We start from the raw sequence: 21,004 nt of genomic DNA on the forward strand, positions 1-21,004 counted from the left end.
TTCCAGTTACCTTGGTCAAGGGCTGTGAGTTACCGTAACTTTAATCATTTTCAGGCCCCCTGCCTTTCAAATAAATCTTGTGGTCTATTTAGGCAAGCAAACAAAATCATAATTAAACAATTCTGAAAATTTTAAACTAATTCAGAAAGTAAAATTTATAACACAGGTTAATATCAGAACGCATTGAAATATTGTATAGTAGACAATCCTTTTTTTTTCAATAAACAAAACATATCCCAGGTACTGAAAAACTGATTTTCCCACCAATTCAAAAACAAAAGTTTTGGGTCTTTTCGAAGATTATATACGGACAAAACAATGCTTTTCAGTTTTTTTCTGCGGTTGGGTCTCTTGGTCCAGAGATACATAATTCTGCACAATACCATAAACAAAGTGGTATACCTGTGGCTGAAATTTATCTTTGGGTTCTTTTATTTTCTTCTTTTAATCGAAACCAAAGTAATTCAGTAGGAATCATTTATAAAGAAGAGAAAAAGACACATGAGCCACAAATTTGTAATTGACAATTGATCCATGGTTCCCATTTCTTTAGCCTTGATTATTTTCATTCTTTTTGTGGAACTAAATTAAACAATTGACAACTAAGTATATCTTACTTTCTTTTGTAAGCTTTTGGTTGCTTAAAAATCCAAATTATTATGCATTTCAGTTTTGGACAATATAAACTTCTGTTTCTTTTGATATTATTTTTTGGAAAATAGGGATTTGCCTTTTTCGGCTCGTGTGGTTCCACATTGGTCATTGGATGAAAAGACAAGCTAAATTTGCCCCAAAAAAACACAGAAAACTATATAAATATCCAAAGTGCTAATTTAAATGGGAGAATTATCAAACGTGGAACAGCTTTAATTCTTCATCAAATTTTCGTTTTTAAATAAAATCTATATTCTTCCAAAAGTATTTTTGCTGTCTATACACCGAGAGGCTTTTTCTAGAATAGGTTGTTAAATGCTAATTCAGAGCTGACTTAAATCAAAATACCCTTTGCACAAGTCACATTTAAATGTTTTCACCTGTATACACTCTTTGAGCGCGTTCAAATAGTCCAGCCACGGCAAGCATTTCTTGCATAAATAATCTTTTAAACAGTTTCTCACCTGTATGACATCTATGGAGCTCATTCAAAAACCTTGTTGTAAACAGACATTTCTTACATACATCACACTGATAACAATCAAGCAAATTTGTATTACTAAAGAAACTAAAATTGCTAAAAAAAAAAAGTAAACACATACAAAAACATCGAAAAAACTAATTTGATGTACTAATTGGTTGTGAGAATATTAACCAGAAACCACTGAGGACACAACAATCTTCCTATATTACTTTAATGCACTCTTTAATGCCAGGAAAATTACTAAAAAATCAGAAAAGTTTTTCTACACACATCACATATGAAAAAGTTTCTCACCTGTATGTAGTCTTTGATATGTATTCAAACTGTATTTGATATGTATTTGGAAACTTACTAAAAACACTTCTCACATACATAACATGTGACTGTCTACTCACTCATATGCCTTCTTCTGTGCATGGTCAAATTTCCTGCTAAAAAAAAGGTTTGATATCACATTTATACAGTTTTTCTCCCGTATGCACTCTGTTATGGGTGTACAAAGTTGATGCTTGAGAAAAAGCTTTGTCACGAACGTCACACTTAAACGGTTTCTCACCCGTATGCACTCTTTGATGGGTGTTCAAATTTGATGCTTGAGAAAAAGCTTGGTCACAAACATTACACTTAAACGGCTTCTCACCCGTGTGCACCCTTTGATGGGTGTTCAAACGTAATGCTGTAAAAAAGGTTTGGTCGCAAACATCACACTTAAACGGTTTTCTACCCGTATGTTCTCTTTTATGGGTGTTCAAATTTTGTGCGACAGAAAAGGTTTTATCACAAACGTCACACTTAAACGGCTTCTCACCCGTGTGCACTCTTTGGTGCCGGTTCAAATGTGATGCTGTAGAAAAGGTTTTAACACAAACGTAACACTTAAACGACATCTCACCCGTATGCAGTCTGTTATAGGTGTTCAAACTTGATACTTGAGAAAAAGCTTGGTCACAAACGTCACACTTAAACGGTTTCTCACCCGTATGCACTCTTTTATGCCTGTTCAAATTTGATGCTGTAGAAAAGGTTTGGTCACAAACATCACACTGAAACGGCTTCTCACCCGTGTGTACTCTTTGATGGGTGATCAATTCAGATGGTCGAGAAAACATTTTATCGCAAACATTGCATTTTATCGCAAAAACCTTAAACGGTTTTTCACCCGTATGCATTCTTTTATTGGTGTTCAAATTTGATTCTTGAGACAAAGCTTGGTCACAAACATCACACTTAAACGGTTTCTCACCCGTATGCACTCTTATGTGCCGGTTCAAATGTGATGATTTGGAAAAGGTTTTATCACAAACGTCACACTTAAACGGTTTTTCACCCGTATGTACTCTTTGGTGTCGGTTCAAATCGCCCATTAGAGAAAAGGTCTTGTCACATACTTCACACTTAAATGTCTTTTTCTTTTTATGAATTGTTTGATATCTTTTCAATTCTTCTACCTTTTTACTTTCGAGACGACTTTTCAAACCTGTATTCTGATATTCTAAGCCTTTTCCTTTAGATTCTGGTGCACACGAAATTAAGAAACTGCTTGTGGATGGATTGTTTGAAACAACTAGTGACGTATTTCCCTGTAAATGAAGTCCAGACACATGTGGTGAAGAGTTACCTAAAAGTTTAAAAGTCTACAGAGTTAACCAAATAACACAAAAAATCAAAATTCTTAACACCGAAAACAAAGATATATCTTTAAAAATGTTTTGAAAGTCTTATATTAGTATAATATTAAATCATTTTAAAGTAAATTATTTTAATAGACAATGAAAAACATAAAACAAATTCTGGATATTTCGGTCGCACATAGTGAAAGTCATGAGCATTTGAGTACTTTTAAATCGTTTAAAAAATGCTCTTTGTAACAAACAGCCAGGCTGGAGTACCTTGCGAGCAGATTTTTTTGCTATGCAATGCTTTTTTTTTTAGAGATATGCACATTCATCAGGTTCAAAATTTCTTTTGAACTGTGAAGAATCAATACGTTGTTTTAGTTCACTGTTAATCGGCTATAGGCAAATTGTGCAATAACACAATATTTTGTCTGTGACTCATAAATTGTCACAAGCGACTGATAACTGCTTATTGAAAACGGAACTAGTAAGAGCTCATCATCGTGTATTTACATGCAGGAAACACGTTTGTTTAGTATAAAATTTTCGCTAGGCTCTGATTGTTTGTTTCGATTTTTTTTTGTCATCGTTTTTTTTTTAATCCAGTGAGACTCGCTATGTTCTTCAAGCTAAATATTTAGAACAACAGACAAAAAACTAAATAACTTCCACAAACTTCCAGACAACAAAAAAATTCCTATACATCAAAAACTCCCTAATCTCCCTAAAGACAAAAAAACTGTTGACTTCATCTGCAGAAATTAAATTCTGTACTTTTGTTTGAATCTGGTGTTTTTACTGAATTAATATTCTACACTAGAAATTTCTGGTAGGCAGTTCAGATAGTAACAGCCTATTTTCTGCTTCTTTTCATTTTCTAATTTTTTTTTTGTCATCTTTTATAACTTTGTGTTAAAAGGATTCATCCCTCTGAGGAAAACGTGACTTTCATTGTTTTTTTTTAATCCAATGAGACTGTATATTCTTCTAGCTAAATATTTAAAACAACAGACAAAAAAAAACTAAAAAACTTCCACAAATTTCCAGACATAAAAACTCCCTAAAAAGACAAAAAACTTTCGACTTCATCTGCAAAAAATGAATTAAATATTTTTGTTTAAATCTAGTGATTTCAGTAGACTAATATTCTAAACTAAAAATTTTTGGTAGGCAGTTCAGACAATAGTAGTCAATTTTCTACTTCTTTCAAATTCACCTTGGAATCAAAATAATAGAAAGATTTATTTCTTTATCTCTTAATTTAAAGAGAAATATACACTATAAATATGGATTATGAAAGTTATATAGATATATAGTTTTAGGGCTTATTATCAAGCTTTTTGATAATAATAAGACCTGCAAAACTACTTTAAAGTGAAAATTAGAAAAATATAAAACAAAAATTTGATCTTAAGATTAAGTCTCTTTGTCCTGTTTTTGTCCAATAAAAATATGTAATGCATTTCAATCAACAAAGATACTAAGTTTCAGATACTCGTTCATCGTTAGAACATTTGGGTTGCAATTCCTGGGTGTTGTCTTCAAATTTGCATGGTCCTGAAATGCTAGGTATATTGAGCAAAGGAGCATCTTTACGTTTTGGTGACAAAGGATGGTTTGGAAAATGAAAGGGCTTCTCAAGGTCAAATGGTAAAGCGTCTTCAAATTCTAAAACAAATTCTAAATTGAACATACATGTAAAGATTACTAAACACAAGCAACTGCCTTTTCTTTTTAGTTACGTGTAAAAATGTAAATATGCAGACATTATATACATACATAAAATTAAATGTATAGGCTATACAGGTTTTTTTCTCAAATCATTTTTAAAATCAGCTTTTTCTAAAGCAAAAGAAAATCTGAAACATTCAACGAAATCCATTAACATAGAACAAACAAAAGTCTGAAATTCTTTTAAAAAAATACATAACATAGAACTAATAGCTGGATAAGTGTAAATTTAGGATATTGTAGCCAATAAAAAAATAACAAAAATATATAACCAAAAAATAAAGATTTTACAGCTTAAAAGTCAAAAAGAATCACAACCAATCAATTGGGGGAGTTTCTGCATTAGTTCCAAATCAATAATATACAAAATATTTTCTCCCAAAATTTAACAGATGAATTCAACTAACTTTATTCCTCTCTTACACGTCTTATAACTTGATATTCCTATCTGAAGCCCCATGACTACCCCTTTTTTGATAGTATTATATCGTTCATCCTACCTGCACAGGGAAAAGTTTCACAGAAAAATTCTCTACAGGATGATTACTTGACTCACCAAAATTGAAAATAAAGGAGAAAAAAAGGGACGATTGTTCTCTAGAGTAAAGTAGCTTTTATTTTATGCTGTAATAGGAAATTTAAATTTATAGAATTACCATTTTTAATGATTAATTTAAAAAAAATTTCCGATAAATAAGTTTGTCAAAGAAAAGTAAAGGCCATTTTAAACTTAAGCTTAGCAGATACAAATACCTTTTAAAATTCAAACTCAACACGACCAGAATGTACTATTAAAGAATAAATGAAACCCAAAACAAACAAAAATTAAATAAGCAATCATAGCAAAAACATTCAACCAGTAATAATATAAATTAATAAATAGATCTTCAATCGTGTAATGCTTATATTGAATAAGAACATCAAGCTTAAAATGAAAAAAAATATTTTCTTATTGAAGTATAAATGAAATTTAAAACGTACAGAAATTAAATAAACAACCAATGAAAACAAACATACAATAGATATTAATGTAAATTAATAAATAAATCTTAAAACGAGTGAAACTTAAATTGAATACGCAAATCAAGCTTGAAACGAACAAAATCACCACAAACAAGAGTTTGGGTATAACCTTCTTCTCTCACTGTTAAAGTCTAAAACCTACTGCGTCATTTGCGCTTTACTGAAAACCAATTTTATGACAAATGTTTTCTTTTGTACTTAATATAATGTATTACGGTAATTACCTGACTAAAAAAAAAAAAAAAAAAAAAACTAACATTAAAATTATAGTAAAATTTTTAACTGGTGAGCTTTCAGCAATTAACATCATTATACATAAAATATTCAGTTTAATTTATTAGCTCTTTTTAAAGTTGTTAAAGACGAATATAGTTTGCCTACAGACAATTATTTGGATACTGCTTCCTTTCCTAACTGTAAATAAAACTAAAAGTCTACTTCGTCATTGGCGATTAACTGAAAACGGATTATATTACAAATATTTTGTTTTCCAATTCTTACAGTATTGAAAATAAAATACGATTAAAGTGGAATAAATTCTTGAACTGATGGATCTTTCAGCAATTTATTCATCAAATATTCAATTTGATGTTGTTTATACTTTCCAATAATGTTCAAGACGCATATAGTTTTCAGTAAAGCGCCAATGACGCAGTAGGTTTTAGACTTTTACAGGGAGAGAAGGAGGTTATACCCAAACTCTTGTTTGTGGTGATTTTTGTTCGTTTCAAGCTTGATTTGTATATTCAATTTAAGTTTCATTCGTTTTAAGATTTATTTATTAATTTAGATTAATATCTATTGTATGTTTGTTTGCATTGATTGCTTATTTAATTTCTGTTTGTTTTAAGTTTCATTTATACTTCAATAGGAAAATATTTTTTTTTCATTTTAAACTTGAATTCATATTCAATCTAAGCATTACTCGCTTGAAGATCTATTTATTCATTTATATTATTACTTGTTGAATGTTTTTGCTATGATTCCTTATTTAATTTCTGTTAGTTTTGAGTTTCATTTATTCTTTAGTAGTAATTTCTGGTCGTTTTGAATTTGAATTTTAAAAGATATTTGTATCTGCTGTGCATAAGTTTAAAATGACGTTTACTGTTCTTTGAAAAACTTATTTTTTGGCAAGTTTTCTTTTAATTAATTTTTGTTCGTTTTTCATTGTGAAAAATTTAAAGTTTTTAAAAATTCCTTATTCCAATATAAAACTAAAAAAAAAATCAAATATTCATCAAAGTATCAGAACTGATATCAAAGTAACAATATCAAAGTGAAAAAAAGGGTTTTTGTTAACATCGGACCAACCTTTTTATTATCTGATGTTTGAACTATTTTTAACAAAATTCCTTTATCAGATGGGTCTAGGGAAAAAGGGCGTGGGGGACCTAGATTAAACTTTGGGTCTCTTTTGAATCTTTAAAAGTGAACTAAAACTTTTTTTTAATCAAATGACCCCTCTCTAAGGTTTACACAAGTATCCCTTCTGTAAGAACCTTATATATCCCCAAATTACAGCTTACAACGCCTATCCTTGGGTCCTGGGTGGTTATGTTGACCCTGGAGTTTTAATGTCTGATGGTTGAACTATTTTCAACAAAATAGTCATTATCGGATGGGTTTATCCATCCGATACGCCCAAAGGCGTGGAGGGCGGGAGGGGCTAGTTCTCTGATCTTTTTTCACTCTGAGAAAATGAACTACAACTTTTGATTTCCATTCAAATGAACCCTCTCTGAAGTTTATACGAAAATATATTCCATAAGAACCATATATGCCCCAAGAGCAATACTTACAACGCCTACCCTGGCCCTGGGGGAGGGGGGTTGTGTTCACACAGGAGTTATTCTTATCTGTTCTTTGAACTATTTTTAACGAAATGACCATACGTAAAGGTGTATGTGTTATATGATCTTTCAACTATTTTTAACAAAATGGCTACCTCAAATTTTTATCAGATGTATTTGGGAAAAAAAGCTCTGATCACTTTTGACACTTAAAAGGGCACTAGTATTCTCAATTTCCAATCGAATGAGCCTCCTTTGAAGTTTATACGACGACCCCTTCTATATGAAGTGCCTTCGGGAAAAAAAAATGGAGTGTGGGGGGGGGAGGCTAGCTACCCTCCGATCACGTTTAACTCTTAAAAAGTGAATTACAATTTTCAATTTCCAATCAAATGAGCCCTCTAGGAATTTTATACGAGCATCCCTTCCATAACATCCATATATGCCCCCAGGGCATAACTTAAAACGCCTACCCCCGGGCCCTGGGGGGCTGTGTCGACACCGGAGTTTTTTATTCTCAGAACTTTTAACTATTTTTAACAAAATTTCTATCTCAAAATTTTTATCTGATGCATTTAGGGTGTGGAGGAGGGGGGAGTGAGTCTAGTTGCCCTTCGATCTCTTTTGACTCTTAAAAAGTGAACAAGAACTTTCAATTTCAAATCAAATGAGCCCTCTCCAAAGTTTATACGAACACCCCTTCCATAAGAACTATGTATACCCCTAGAACAATAATCATGACGCCAGCCTCTGGGCTCCGGCAGGTTCCATTGATTCAGGAATTGTTCTCATTTGACCTTTGAACTATTTTTAATGAAATGGCTATTATAAAAATTTTATCAGATGGGCTTGGGGAAAAACTGGTGTGTTGGGGGGAGGGGGGGGGCTAGTTGCCCTCGGATATCTTTTGACTCGTAAAAATTGAACTAGAACTTTCAATTTCCAATCAAATGAGCCCCCTCTGAAGTTTACATGAGCATCCCTTTCATAAGAATCATACACGCCCCCAGGACAACACTTACCCCGCCTATCCTCCGGGCTCTGGGGGGTTTTTTTTTTATATAATTTTCGAACAATTTCCAAAACGCTGGATCTTTTAAAATTTGTAGGGGACGGGTTTGGGGAAAAGAGCGTGGGGGGGGGGGCTATGTTAACTCTCTTGACTCTTAAAAAGTGAACTAGAACTGTCAATTTCCAATCAAATGAGCCCGCTATGAAGTTTATACGAGCATCCCTTTCATAAGAACCATACATGCCCTTAGGGCATAACTTAGAACGCCTTCCCCTTTGCCCTGGGGGGTTCTATTTACACCACATTTTTTCTTATCCAACCTTTGAACTATTTTAAACAAGATGTATATCTCAAAATTTTCCTCAGATGGGTTGGGGGATAGCTGCCCTCAGATCTCTTTTGACTATTAAAAAGTGAGCTCGAACTTTCAATGTCCAATAAAATGAGCCCTCTGTGAAGTTTAGACAAGCATCCCTTTCATATGAACAATATGTGCCCCAGGGCATAACTTACAACGTCTGTCCCCAGGCCCTGGGGGGTTGTGACGACAAATGAGTTTTGCTATCTGACTTTTGAGAAATTTTTAACCATATATTCCCCTAGGGTATAACTTACAAAACCTGCCTTCAGGACCTGGGGGGGGGGGGGCCTTGTTGACCCCCAAGTTTTCATTATATGATTTTTGAACTATTTTGAAAAAAGCTATCTCGATGTTCTTATTGGAGAGGTTTGAGGAAAAAGGGCGTGGTGGAGGGGGGGGGGCTAGATGTCCTCCAATCTCTTTTGACAATTATAAAGCGAACTACAACTTTCAGTTTCCGGTCAAATGACCCCTCTTTGAAGTTCATACAAGCATCGCTTCCATAAGACCCATATATGCCCCCGGGCCATAACTTACAACACCTGCCCCGGGCCCTGGTGGGCTTTGTTAACACCGGAATTTTTGATATATGATCTTTGAACTATTCTTAACTAAATAGCTATCTTGAAATTTTTATTGGATGCATTTGGGAAAAAAGGGTTTGGGGGGGCCTGGTTACCCTCTGATATCTTTTGATGCCTAAAAAGTGAGCTAGAACTGTCAATTTCCAATCAAATGAGCCCATTCTGAAGTTTATCTGAACATTCCTTCCATAAGAGCCACATAGGCCTATGCTCCCAGGGCCCCCGAAGACCGTGGGGGGATTGTCCTGCTCATAAATATTATGTCCAAAAATTTAAACGACATTGAAAAAATGCATATACCGAATTTAGGCGTAGAGATGTATGGGGACGTGATGAGATTAGAAGTGGTGTCCTTTGCCTGAGAATCACGTTAGAATCTTCAAAAGGGACATAACAATTCAAATTTTTAAACGAAGGAACAATTTCAGAAGTTTTTATGACAACTTTGTCTATACAAAACCTTGTATGCCCCATGGTCATAACTTACAACCCTTGCCCTGTGGGCTGTGGGAGAGTTGTCATCCTCAAAGACCTAATTTCCAGAACTTAAAACTACGTTTAATAAAATGGATGTCTCAAAATTTTGATTGGATTTGTTTGGGGAAACGATGGGAGTGAGAGGGGGGTTAATTGCGCTCAAAAAACTTTCGACTATTAAAAAGGGCCCTAGCCCTTTGAATTTCAAATCGAATGAGCCTTTTTTTGAAGTTTCTACGACAACGCCTTCTATAAAAAACCTTATATGCCCCCAGGGTATAACTTAAAACCCGTACTTTGAGGGTTCTGGGGGACTGTCCTCCTCAAAAACATATTTTAGATCTGGATATCAACTACGCTGAACAAAATGGCTATCTCAAAATTTTGGTTGGATGTGTTTGGGGATTGATAGGAATAGGGGGGGGGCTAGTTGCCCTCCAATCACTTTCAACTTTTAAAAGGGCACATTTCCAATTGAATGATTCTTTTTTGAAGTTTCTACGACAACACCTTCTATAAAAACCTTACATGCCCCCAGGGCATAACTTAAAACCCTTGCCCTGAGGGTTGTGGGGGACTGTCCTTCTCAAAAACCTATTTTCTATGTGGAAATCAACTACGCTGAACAAAATGGCTATCTCAAAATTTTGATTCGATGTGTTTCGGGGAATGATTGGCGTGGGAGGGGGGGGGGCTAGTTGCCCTCCAATCACTTTCAACTATTAAAAAGGGCACTAGCCCTTTGAATTTACAATCGAATGAGCCTTTTTTGAAGTTTCTACGACAACGCCTTCTATAAGAACCGTATATGCCCCAAGGGCATAACTTAAAACCCTTGCCCTGAGGGTTGTGGGGGAGTTTCCTCCTCAAAAACATATTTTCTATGAGGAATTGAACTACGCTGGACAAAATGGCTATCTCAAAATTTTGATGGGATGTGCTTGGGGGAATGATGGGCACGAGGGGGGAGGGCTAGTTGCCCTCCAATCACTTTGACCATTAAAAAGGGCACTATCCCTTTGAATTTCCAATCGAATAAGCCTTTTTTGAAGTTTCTACGACAACGCCTTCTATAAAAACCTTATATGCCCCCAGGGCATAAATTAAAACCCTTGCCTAAAGGGTTGTGAGGGAGTGTCTTCCTCAAAAACACATTTTCTATGTGGAAATCAACTACGCTGAACAAAATGGCTATCTTAAAATTTTGATTGGATGTGTTTGGGTAAATGATGGGGGTGGGAGGGGGGCTAGTTGGCCTCCAATCACTTTCGACTATCAAAAAGGGAACTAGCCCTTTGAATTTCAAATTGAATGAGACTTTTTTGAAGGTTCTACAACAATGCCTTCTATAAAAACCTTATATGCCCCCAGCGCATAACCTAAAACCCTTGCCCTGAGGGTTGTGGGGGAGTGTCCTCCTCAAAAATATATTTTCTACCTGGAAATCAACTACGCTGAACAAAATAGCTATCTCAAAATTTTCATTAGATTTGTTTGGGGGAATGATGGGCGTGGGGGCTAGTTGTCCTCTAATCACTTTTGACTATTAAAAAGGGCACTATCCCTTTGAATTTCCAATCGAATAAGCCTTTTTTGAAGTTTCTACGACAACGCCTTCTATAAAAACCTTATATGCCCCCAGGGCATAACTTAAAACCTTTGCCTAAAGGGTTGTGGGGGAGTGTCTTCCTCAAAAACACAATTTATACCTGGAAATCAACTACGCTGAACAAAATAACCCTCTCAAAATTTTCATTAGATGTGTTTGGGGGACTGATGGGCGTGGGGAATAGTTGTCCTCTAATCACTTTTGACTATTAAAAAGGGCACTAGAACTCTCTATTTCCAATCGAATGAGCCTCCTTTGAAGTTCCTATGACGACCCCTTCCATATAAAGTGCCTCTGGAAAAAATAATAAATAATACAACATTGGAGCCGTATGGCCTTTACTATAGGCAACGCTACGGCGTTGCCTCTGAAAGAATCCTCAGAAACTGTGATTAGATCAGCCATTTTTAGAATTTGTGCCAAGTCCATGAAAGATCTTGGAGAATGGAATTAATGCAAATTATGAGAAGTATTATACTATCATCAACACATGGATACGACACAGAATTTAGTCAGGAGTCCTAAAATAAAAAAGATATAATGATTGATGACTAGTAATGACTTTTAACCACTGCAGAACATATGTTATCTTAATACAGTTGAAAGCACAGACTCAAATCCTTCAGCAGAGAAAAGGGTGAAAAAATTCAAAAACTTACCTTTTTGAAGTAACTATTTTTAATGTCCAGTTGTTGATTTTAATTAACAATAAACTTTCATGGTAGAAAAGGAAAATACAAATTTTATCTTATTCTGTTAGCTGTATTCTCTTAGTAAATTTTCCAAGCCAAAAACTATTAGGCTGGTAAATTTGGTTTAACTCCTGTAATGAAAGCTTTATTCATGGTTTTATTGCTTAAAACACTACAAAGTGTAGGCCTATTATGTATATGCCATTATGTTTTTCCAAAAGGTTATACCTAGCTGGTCTTACTTTTAGGGCTTCAAAAATATGACAATAAATCTAAAATTAGATCAAAAACGATATTATGTTACAGCATTCTTTTTATCAATTAAAAAAATTGTTATAAATTAAGTAATTACCTTCTAAAAGAATTGAAAATTCAAATCTAGTGAAACTCAAGAAATTTAAAAAGTATTTCCAGAAAAATTAGTCTAGTTTTTTAATATCCACTAAAATGTAACAACATTTGTCTATAATAATTCTCAGTAATCAATCCATTGTTTGGGTTAACTAACGAGGACAATCTTCCTGGGACCCACTTATGACAAGGTCTAAATTTGCCTTCAACTATTCTTTTTCTTTTATCAAAATGTTGTTTTATTGCTTTATTCATGGTTTTATTGCTTAAAACACTGTAAAGTGTAGGCCTATAGTGTCTAAGCCATTATTTTTTTCCAAGAGGGTATATCTAGCTGTTATTACTTTTAGGGCTTCGAGAATGTGACAACAAATCTAAGATTAGATCCAAATCGATATTATGTAACAGTATTATATTTATCAATTAAAGAAATTATTAAAAATTAAGTAACTACCTTCTAATGGAATTTAAATTCAAACCAACTGAAACTGAAGATATTTAAAAACTATTTCCAGAAAAATAAGTCTTTGGTTTTTAAAATCCACTAAAATGTAACAACATTTTTCTAAAATAATTCTGAGAAATCAATCAATAGTTTAGGTTAACTAAGGAGGACAATCTTCTTGGGGCCCACTTATGACAATGTCTAAATTTGCCTTCAACTACTCTTATTTTTTATCAAAATAGTGTTTCAGCATCTAAGCCAATGTTATTATGAAAGCAATTTCACCTTTTTACCATAACTCTTTAATTGCACTTGAAGACAATATACTGATGTAAAAAAAAACAACAAAGAATATCCTTATTTAATACATTTTCTATATACCATGGTTGCAGGGACAGCTGTAGCCTAAGACAGAGTACATAGATATAGACAGAGCCTAAAACCCCTTTAAAATGGTGTCGATTTGAAAAATAAAACTCACCAGAATTTAGCTGTCCAATCTTTTTAATGGCACCCTTCTAACTTTTTTTTTAAAGAAACTAACTAAAGATAAACCAGACCCCATTGTCACCAATCGTTTAGAAACATGTTTCGAAAAAAAAATCCCTTCTATGCGCTAAAATTTTTGAGTTTGAAAAAATTCATTAAGAGCCTGGAAAAAAAGATTCACGAGAGTGACATCATATTTATGAGCACATTTTAAAATCATACATCATATTTATCTGAGTAGTAGTTTTATCATTTTTAGTGTTTTTCAATGCAGGCAAAACTAGATAAGTATATACAGATATAGATAAGCCATAGATAAGTATAAAATACAAAGTATTATGAGTCTATTTGCAAAAGGCATTTTATGTAGTTTCATCATACCTAGAAGACAAATGAATAACCTAGACCATGAAGAACAAAGCAATCTACAGTTAGAATACTTGAAAAAACGACTATTACAAATCAAAATTGAAAATGAAGAACAAAAAAATATAAGGGTATAATAAAAATAACAACAAGTATTATAAGCGACAGCAAGAATTGGGGCTTGTCAAAAATATTTTGGGAAATTGGTATCCTGGGATTTTCTGGCCTGCAAAAACAATCTAAATAGGTTAAGTTCCAAAGCTGCCAGTAGTAGAATTCAAAAAGCTGTCGACACTTTAGCAGCATAACTTGTGTTTTACTCAGAGCAAAAAGTATTTTTATACACGAAATTTGTAAAAAAGTAACAAATGTAACTTAATATAGCTTGGAGTTAAATATCTTCCTCCATAATTTTATATGTACCATTTTATCAAAAGCTCTGTATCATACTTACTCTAATCTGCTAGGTGAGTACAGTAATCAAAGTCTGTATTATACTGTATATAACTTACTGCTGTTACTTTATGGATGGAGTTGTACACTCCATTGCTATTGGTATTACAAAATAGCATACCTAACTGCATGCTTGATACTCAATGATCACTATAGTACAACAATGAAAAGCAACATTTGATTTTCCGGGAGAATAATTTTGATTGGCAGCCTGGCATTTGCATGCATAATGAAGCTGTGATATTAGTTTTGCCCTAATCCCCAAAAATAAACAGAGAATTGCTGCTACAATGTAGGATGGCTGTTTTAGGCTACAACTGTTCCACTTTCCAGCTTCTCCATTATCTGGTTTAACTGCTTGTACACCCTGATAGCTACCAGCCCTTTTTCATCCTTTAAACTGACAAATAAACAGTTTTGAGAGAATTTGGCTATTTGTACAAGGTTTGGAAAAATATTCACTTTCAGTTGAAAAGAAATTCAGTGAGTAAAAACTTGTCCACAAGTACAAAGGATAAAAACGACTTCAAAGTAGATTTTCACATAGCGACATTGAAACTCAACAATCTTTTGGTTTGAACACGTTTTAAAAAGCAGCAGCATGAGAAAAGATACATCTTTTCTCGCAGAAGAGAAGAGATACATCACGTGGAGAAAAAATGAATATCAAAAATGAAAACAGCTCTTTTTTGTTTTGCAGTTGCTCTTTTTTAGAGTTTTTGTTCCTGTTGGGTCGAGTTACTTACAGTTCATTACCACAAACTGTTCGACCAATCTTCAAGCGCAGATATTAGGCGGAACATTAAGAAATAAAGACCAACTGTTTGTAAAAAAAAAAAAAAAAAAAAAAAGAGGTCGGAAAATAATATAAGATTTTAAAAGAAAACAATCTGGAAATAAAAACCAAATTTTTTCTCTCGGCTGTAATATACAATTTTTTATGAATCATGTTTTGGGGTTGCTCCCGTTTTAATCAACTATTCCATGAATTTGAATATAATCTATAGTTTAATTCTGTCTCATTAAGAGGGGCAGAAGGAAGGGGCTGCAATTTTTATGGTAAGGAGATTAGATTTAGAAAGAGTTTGAATCGCAAATCCAATTTTACCACATTTTTGTTTTATTTTATTGTTTTTATCTCAGGATTAGCCTCGATAACCTGATAGCCTTGCCCAAGTATTAGAAGTTGTGGAAGTAGGCCTAGGCATTAAAAAATTGCAATACCCTAATCTGAGAAGAATATCTATTCTGTAAAATTGCATTCACTTATCTTACAACTTTCCTAGACCATAAAAAGATCATAGACTGCAGTTGAACCACTCAATCAAGCATATACATCCGCCAAAAATATTGCAGGGGGGGGAGGACACCAGAAAAACAATGAAAATGCAATAAGTTTTTAAATGGTGAGGATTCCTGGCAAAAAGATCAATTCCTATAATTGGTACTTATGTATTATACCACCAACACTCAAGAAGTGAAGTTAGGTTAATCCTACTGAGAAATCCCAAAACGTGATGAAATATTATACTTTAGAAACAAGTTTGGACTATATATTTGCACCTTAGAGGGGTATTGGTAGACTGAACCAAAAACCCTAACCCCCACCCCTAATCAATTTGCAAATATATATCCCAAATTATATAACTTCAACGTATTCTGTCACCCGCTACTTGTTTTCCACTGAGCGATATTTTTTTATTCTGACAGATAAAATCGTCCACGTGAACAAACATAAATGTTTTTACTTTTATAACTTTAATACATCAAATAATATTAACATTTTGTCTAACAAACATCAGTGTATGTATATTAAACTGACAATGCACTTTCCATTTGTATTTTTTCAGTAAAGTGCAAATTCTGTTCTGGCCTTGGGAAGGCATAGGAGTTTTTAGCCCTACTCATGTTAATTTCTACTAGTTTTGAGTTTGACTCTGTTATTTATTGTAATTCCTGTTTGTTTTAGGTTTCGTTTATTTATCGATGCTGATTTGTGGTAGTTTCGCGCTTGGTAGATTATTAAAATAGCGACGAAGACCACACTGCCTTTCCACAACAAACAACAAAAGCACGAAGAACAACAGATAAATCTTTTTGCAAGACAGTAGAGATAATTTGAATCAATATTTCGGCCCTATATCCAAGTGCCGTCCTCAGCAAGACAAAAATATATAAAAGAAAAAAGACTCACAGCAACATGCAACCAATAAAACCAAAAATTTAAAAAAAAAAATTTTAAAGCAGTCCTAGCATCCTTACGTCAGTGAAGTTCAGCCAGGACTGATAAAAAGTGAGTTAAAACAAGGTGATTCAATGAGATGAAAGAAAGATTAATGAAGAACGTTCTTATTGCTAATCCAGTGTTTTTAGCAGCTAGCCTCAAAGTCTTTTTGGGACCGGTTCTGTGTTAATGTCTATTGGTTTTTTTTAATATTTTGTAAGATTATTTTTAACTAAATTTGTGTATAGAGCATTTAGTGTATATTCCCCCAAGTTCCTATTTAAGGAAATATTATTATTAATCTTAAGTCTGATTTCAATTGATTCTCGGACTACCTGCTTTATGCCTAGTTCATTGCTTATAAGGGCAGATTCATCAAAAAGTATATTGTGGCTAGGATTTTCAAAAATATGGCTCCCTAATGCAGAATCAAATGAAATCGTGAAAATATTAGAAGTTAGAGCTTTGACTATATCATCTTTATGCTGCAGTATGCGCTTTTCTATATTCTGGTGTGTTCTACCTACATAATATTTGCCACAATCGCATGGTATTTGATAGACCCCTCTTTGCCGAGTAACTGGGGTTTTATCTTTAACAGAATTTAGAAAATTTATGATTTTAAAATGATTTGTGAATACTACATACAGATTATTTTTTGAACAAACTTTTTTAAGATTTGCAGTGATTTTTGGGATGTAGGGGAGGTAAATTATGTTTAAGGGCTTGTCAAAAATCTCAAATGGTAAACTATCATTAATTTTACGGAAATGTCTTTTCAGTCTACAGTTAATTACACTATTAATAAATAAAATAGGATACCCATTTCCAAAAAGTATGTCCTTGATAAAGTTTAATGAGACAGAATTAAACTATAAATTATAGTCAAATTCATGGAATAGTTGATTAAAACGGGAGGAACTCCAAAACAGGATTCATAAAAAAATGTATACTACAGCCGAGAGAAAAAATTTGGTTATTATTTCCTGATTGTTTTCTTGTAAAATTTTATATTATTTTTCGACCTCTTTTTTTTTGCATGTGCAAAGACCCAGATGCAAAAAATTGAAACAACACAAAATGATATAATACGTCTCATATTTGGTCTTAGGAAACCCACAGGCACCAAGTTTCTGCTTATGGAGTGTGGATTAACAACAATAAGGGAGAGACGTAGCTTTCTCTTGACAAAACATCTTACAAAAATTGAATCAAATAGCTCAAACACCCTACATAATTGGTTAAGAAATCCAGCCATGCATAGAGGCATTACACATGAGTATGCCAATATTCAGAAGAAGTTCCCTGTACCAGCAAAGTCTATTTGACCTACTTTCCCCCAATCCCCTCCATGCAATTAGTCCTTAATAAATACTGATTTCTCAAAGTGGAATAAAGATCTAACCCCTATTGCTTTTGTCCAGAAAAAATTTGCTGAACTTAATACAATTACTTATAAAAACCACTTCCAAATATTTGTTGATGGGTCAAAAATGAATGAGAAGGTAGCAAGTGGTGTATTCCTTCCTCACCTGAAAATTGCAATTGGTGAGAGATTAAATTACAATGTATCTATAATGTCTTCTGAGTTAAATGCCATAATCTTGGCATTAGAACACCTTAAGGAAGACCAGCGTTTGATTGCAAATTCAAATAATATTATAGTATATTTCAACTCTTTATCAAGCCCTGAGTTGCTGGCCTCAGCTCCTCAGTATAAGTTGGACATTGACACTTATCATTGTCTCAGTATTATAGATAAACTTGCTTCAAGTGGCATAAGAACTTATTTTCAGTATATTCCTAGCCATTCTGGCATAAGTGGTAATCATCAGGTTGATAAAATAGCAAAAAATGCTATAAATATTGACCAGCCAAGTGGGAGACCAATCTCGATTAGACATTTACCGATGGAGGCTATCAGATATTAATTTTAATAAGAATAATCCTATCCTTTCCCCCTTTCCCAATAAGTATTTTTCTAAAATTTACCATAGAATTGGTTCTGGAACAAATGGACTAAATTTTCTTGCATTCTTGTATAAGTTTTCTAATTCAAGTGGTTCAATTCCCCTGTCCCCTCTTTGCAGGCAATGTAATATGAATAATGAAACAATTGACCATTGCCTATTTGAATGTAATATGCTGACGTCTGCACAACATACCTTGCTTTGTAAAGTGTTAAAATGCTTCAAACACCACAAAATCTCACTATCAGCCAAGAGCCTAGCCAACTATACCTGCACACAGAGCGTAATTAGCTCAGAGTACACGACGGTATACGGGTCAACTATTTTTTTGTTAACGAGAGGATGAACAGGGAGAGTATTTTGATTCGAGGATATTATGCTTACGTTTGGAATCATAGGTATTAATTTATTATCGTATTGGCGTTTTACGTGGGGTCACTTGAATTGTGTACGCGATTAATTAGGTAAGTAGTATGTTTTTTTTTGAAGAATCGCGACGTTAAGCTTCCATTTGATTTATGAAAGGTGCTTGGTGTTATTTGTAGGTCCTTTTTTTTATTTTTATTCGAAAAAATAATTTTAGTTACCATTTGTACTAAGGCCCTTTTTTTTAGTCTTATCGTGAAGACTGGTTGCTAAGATTTGGCATTTACTTAGGGTTATTTTAACTGCGTAGGCAATTTACAGCGTTGAGGAGTAGTCTTAATTCAGTAATAAAATTGCGAAGGGAGGTTTTTTTTTGTTTTTGTTTTTTGCTTGTTGAATAGCAAGGGTCTTCAAATAATTAAGTTTAATTTTAACGTACGAAGAATGCCTTCGGCTCCCATTGGTTGTTTTAATTTTTCTTCTTTTATTTTACTAATAAGGACGATTTTTTTGATAATTTAATGTTGTTGTTTTTCTTAATCACAAGTCTTGTATATGGATTATTGATTAACGTAAGTTATAGAGGAAAAGATATATAGCCTTACTTAAAATTAATTTCACTGGAAAGATTTTTTTTTTGTGAAATTTTTGAACTTATTACATGCATATGGGCAACTTATAAGTAATATCCAGCCTTCCAAAGTTGTGTTGCTTTTTTTTATAATTAGTGTAATACTATATTCCAATCAATAGATATATAGTTAATCTAGTTTAACGATTTTTCGCTCGACTACTAGGTTATTTATTACATCTTGTCGCTAAACATCACATTCTATAAAATGTAATCACTTTAATGTATTAGAAGGGAATTTTGACGAAAAAGAATTTTTACCTTTTTTTTAGTTCAATTTGTTAGCTTGTTTGGTATTCCTTAGTTTTCTGTACCTTCTGGCAATGGTTGGGTTTTGGGTGTTCCTTGTGGTGCGGAGAGTTCTGAGGAATCTTGGCCCGTAGTAACATTCTCTTGGGCGTCAGGGCACTGGGTCCTCATAGTTATGTTATTATCCGTTGGAGGATCTTGTTGAGTAGTTTCCACTTGGGGTTTTATGTTATGTCGGGCCTGGTTTGGTATTACAAAATATACGGGTTGTGACGGTCCTTCGTTGTAATTGTTAGCAAGAAGATTTTCCAATTGGGGACTGAGGGGTAGGTCAATTTCAACAGTAAAGTACGTTGCATCCATTTGTTCAAAGTTTGAGCAGTAATCTCTCTGTTTCTGTAGTTCTTTGGTAATTTCGGTATGGTTCTCCTTTAGCTGTTTCTCTAAGCTGTCTTGTTGCAACTTAATTATTTCTTTTTGTGCTTTCAAGTAGTCGTACTTATACTGCATGTCTAGGATTTTTGTTTTATGGGGTGCCAGAAGTTCTTGTTTGGCCATTGTCATGGATCGGATAGTACTATTTTTATACTCTTTTACTTTTTTTTACCAATTTCCTGCGTTTTATCGTATAATACTTGTAGTTTTAGGATCTTGTCCGGATAATTATATCCTTCGATAAGCGTGGCGTCGCTTATTGATTCCATTTCATTATGGATTTTGGCTGTTTGTTATTTCACTTCCATAAACTGGGCCTCAATTAATTTATCTATTTGTTTAGTAACCAGAATCTCATTTATTTTCTTGTTCATTCTTTCTTGATATGCTTTAACCTCACTAAGGCATTTAAGTATGGTTTCTATCACGTTTTCAATTTTTAATTTTTCTATTATCAATTGGGCCGATGCTTCTAGGAGTTTTGCTCGTATTTGAAATAGCTGATCCATATTTGTTCTGTCTGTAACAGGGTTGCACTAGTTTTCCCTCTTACTTTAGGAGGGGTTGAACGATTCTTGTTCTTCTTCTATCCTCATGATTTTTTTTTTATCAAGCCAAGATTCAATTTATCTGGAAAAATTTAAATATTACTTTTTCGAATTTTTAAGGGTCGCTTTCATTTTAATGTCTTGTTTATATGCCTCCTTTTCTTTAAAACTGCTCATTTCGATTTACTATTGACTTATAAATTTTTGGGGTATTCGATTCCTAAACATATTTCCATTTGTCTGGTTTCCTACTAGTTCTGCCAGATTTTGGGGTAATTTCCTGTACAGTTTTTTGCGTTTTACTCTTTTTCGACTTTCCCATAGAGATTAGGTCAAATTTCTTGTACTGTTTTAAAAGGAATTTTTGACCTCTTGCTTTGGCTGCCTTAGCATGAGCTGCGGCAGAAGCCGATTTTTGTGTCTGTGCATCTCGGGGCTCGT

General features: G+C 33.6%; 2 protein-coding genes across 2 annotated transcripts in view; one reads left to right on the top strand and one right to left on the bottom strand.

Moving 5' to 3' along the window:
* The window catches only part of LOC148948182 (uncharacterized), a 445,032-nt gene that overhangs the window by 390,647 nt on the left and 33,381 nt on the right, over nucleotides 1–21,004 (top strand). The gene's annotated exons all lie outside the window — the stretch shown is intronic.
* Nucleotides 1,347–20,138, bottom strand: LOC148948185 (uncharacterized). Its single transcript, XM_089095768.1, has 2 exons — nucleotides 19,646–20,138; nucleotides 1,347–2,756 (listed from the first exon to the last, which is right to left on the bottom strand). The coding sequence occupies exons 1-2, from the start codon at nucleotides 20,136–20,138 to the stop codon at nucleotides 1,570–1,572; spliced, it is 1,680 nt and encodes a 559-aa protein (XP_088951894.1). The 3' UTR covers nucleotides 1,347–1,569.

Source organism: Artemia sp. Qi Xiang Cuo, chromosome 10 (genome assembly GCF_049724085.1).
Source record: "Artemia sp. Qi Xiang Cuo chromosome 10, ASM4972408v1, whole genome shotgun sequence".
In the NCBI taxonomy this organism is placed as follows: Eukaryota; Metazoa; Arthropoda; class Branchiopoda; order Anostraca; family Artemiidae; genus Artemia; species Artemia sp. Qi Xiang Cuo.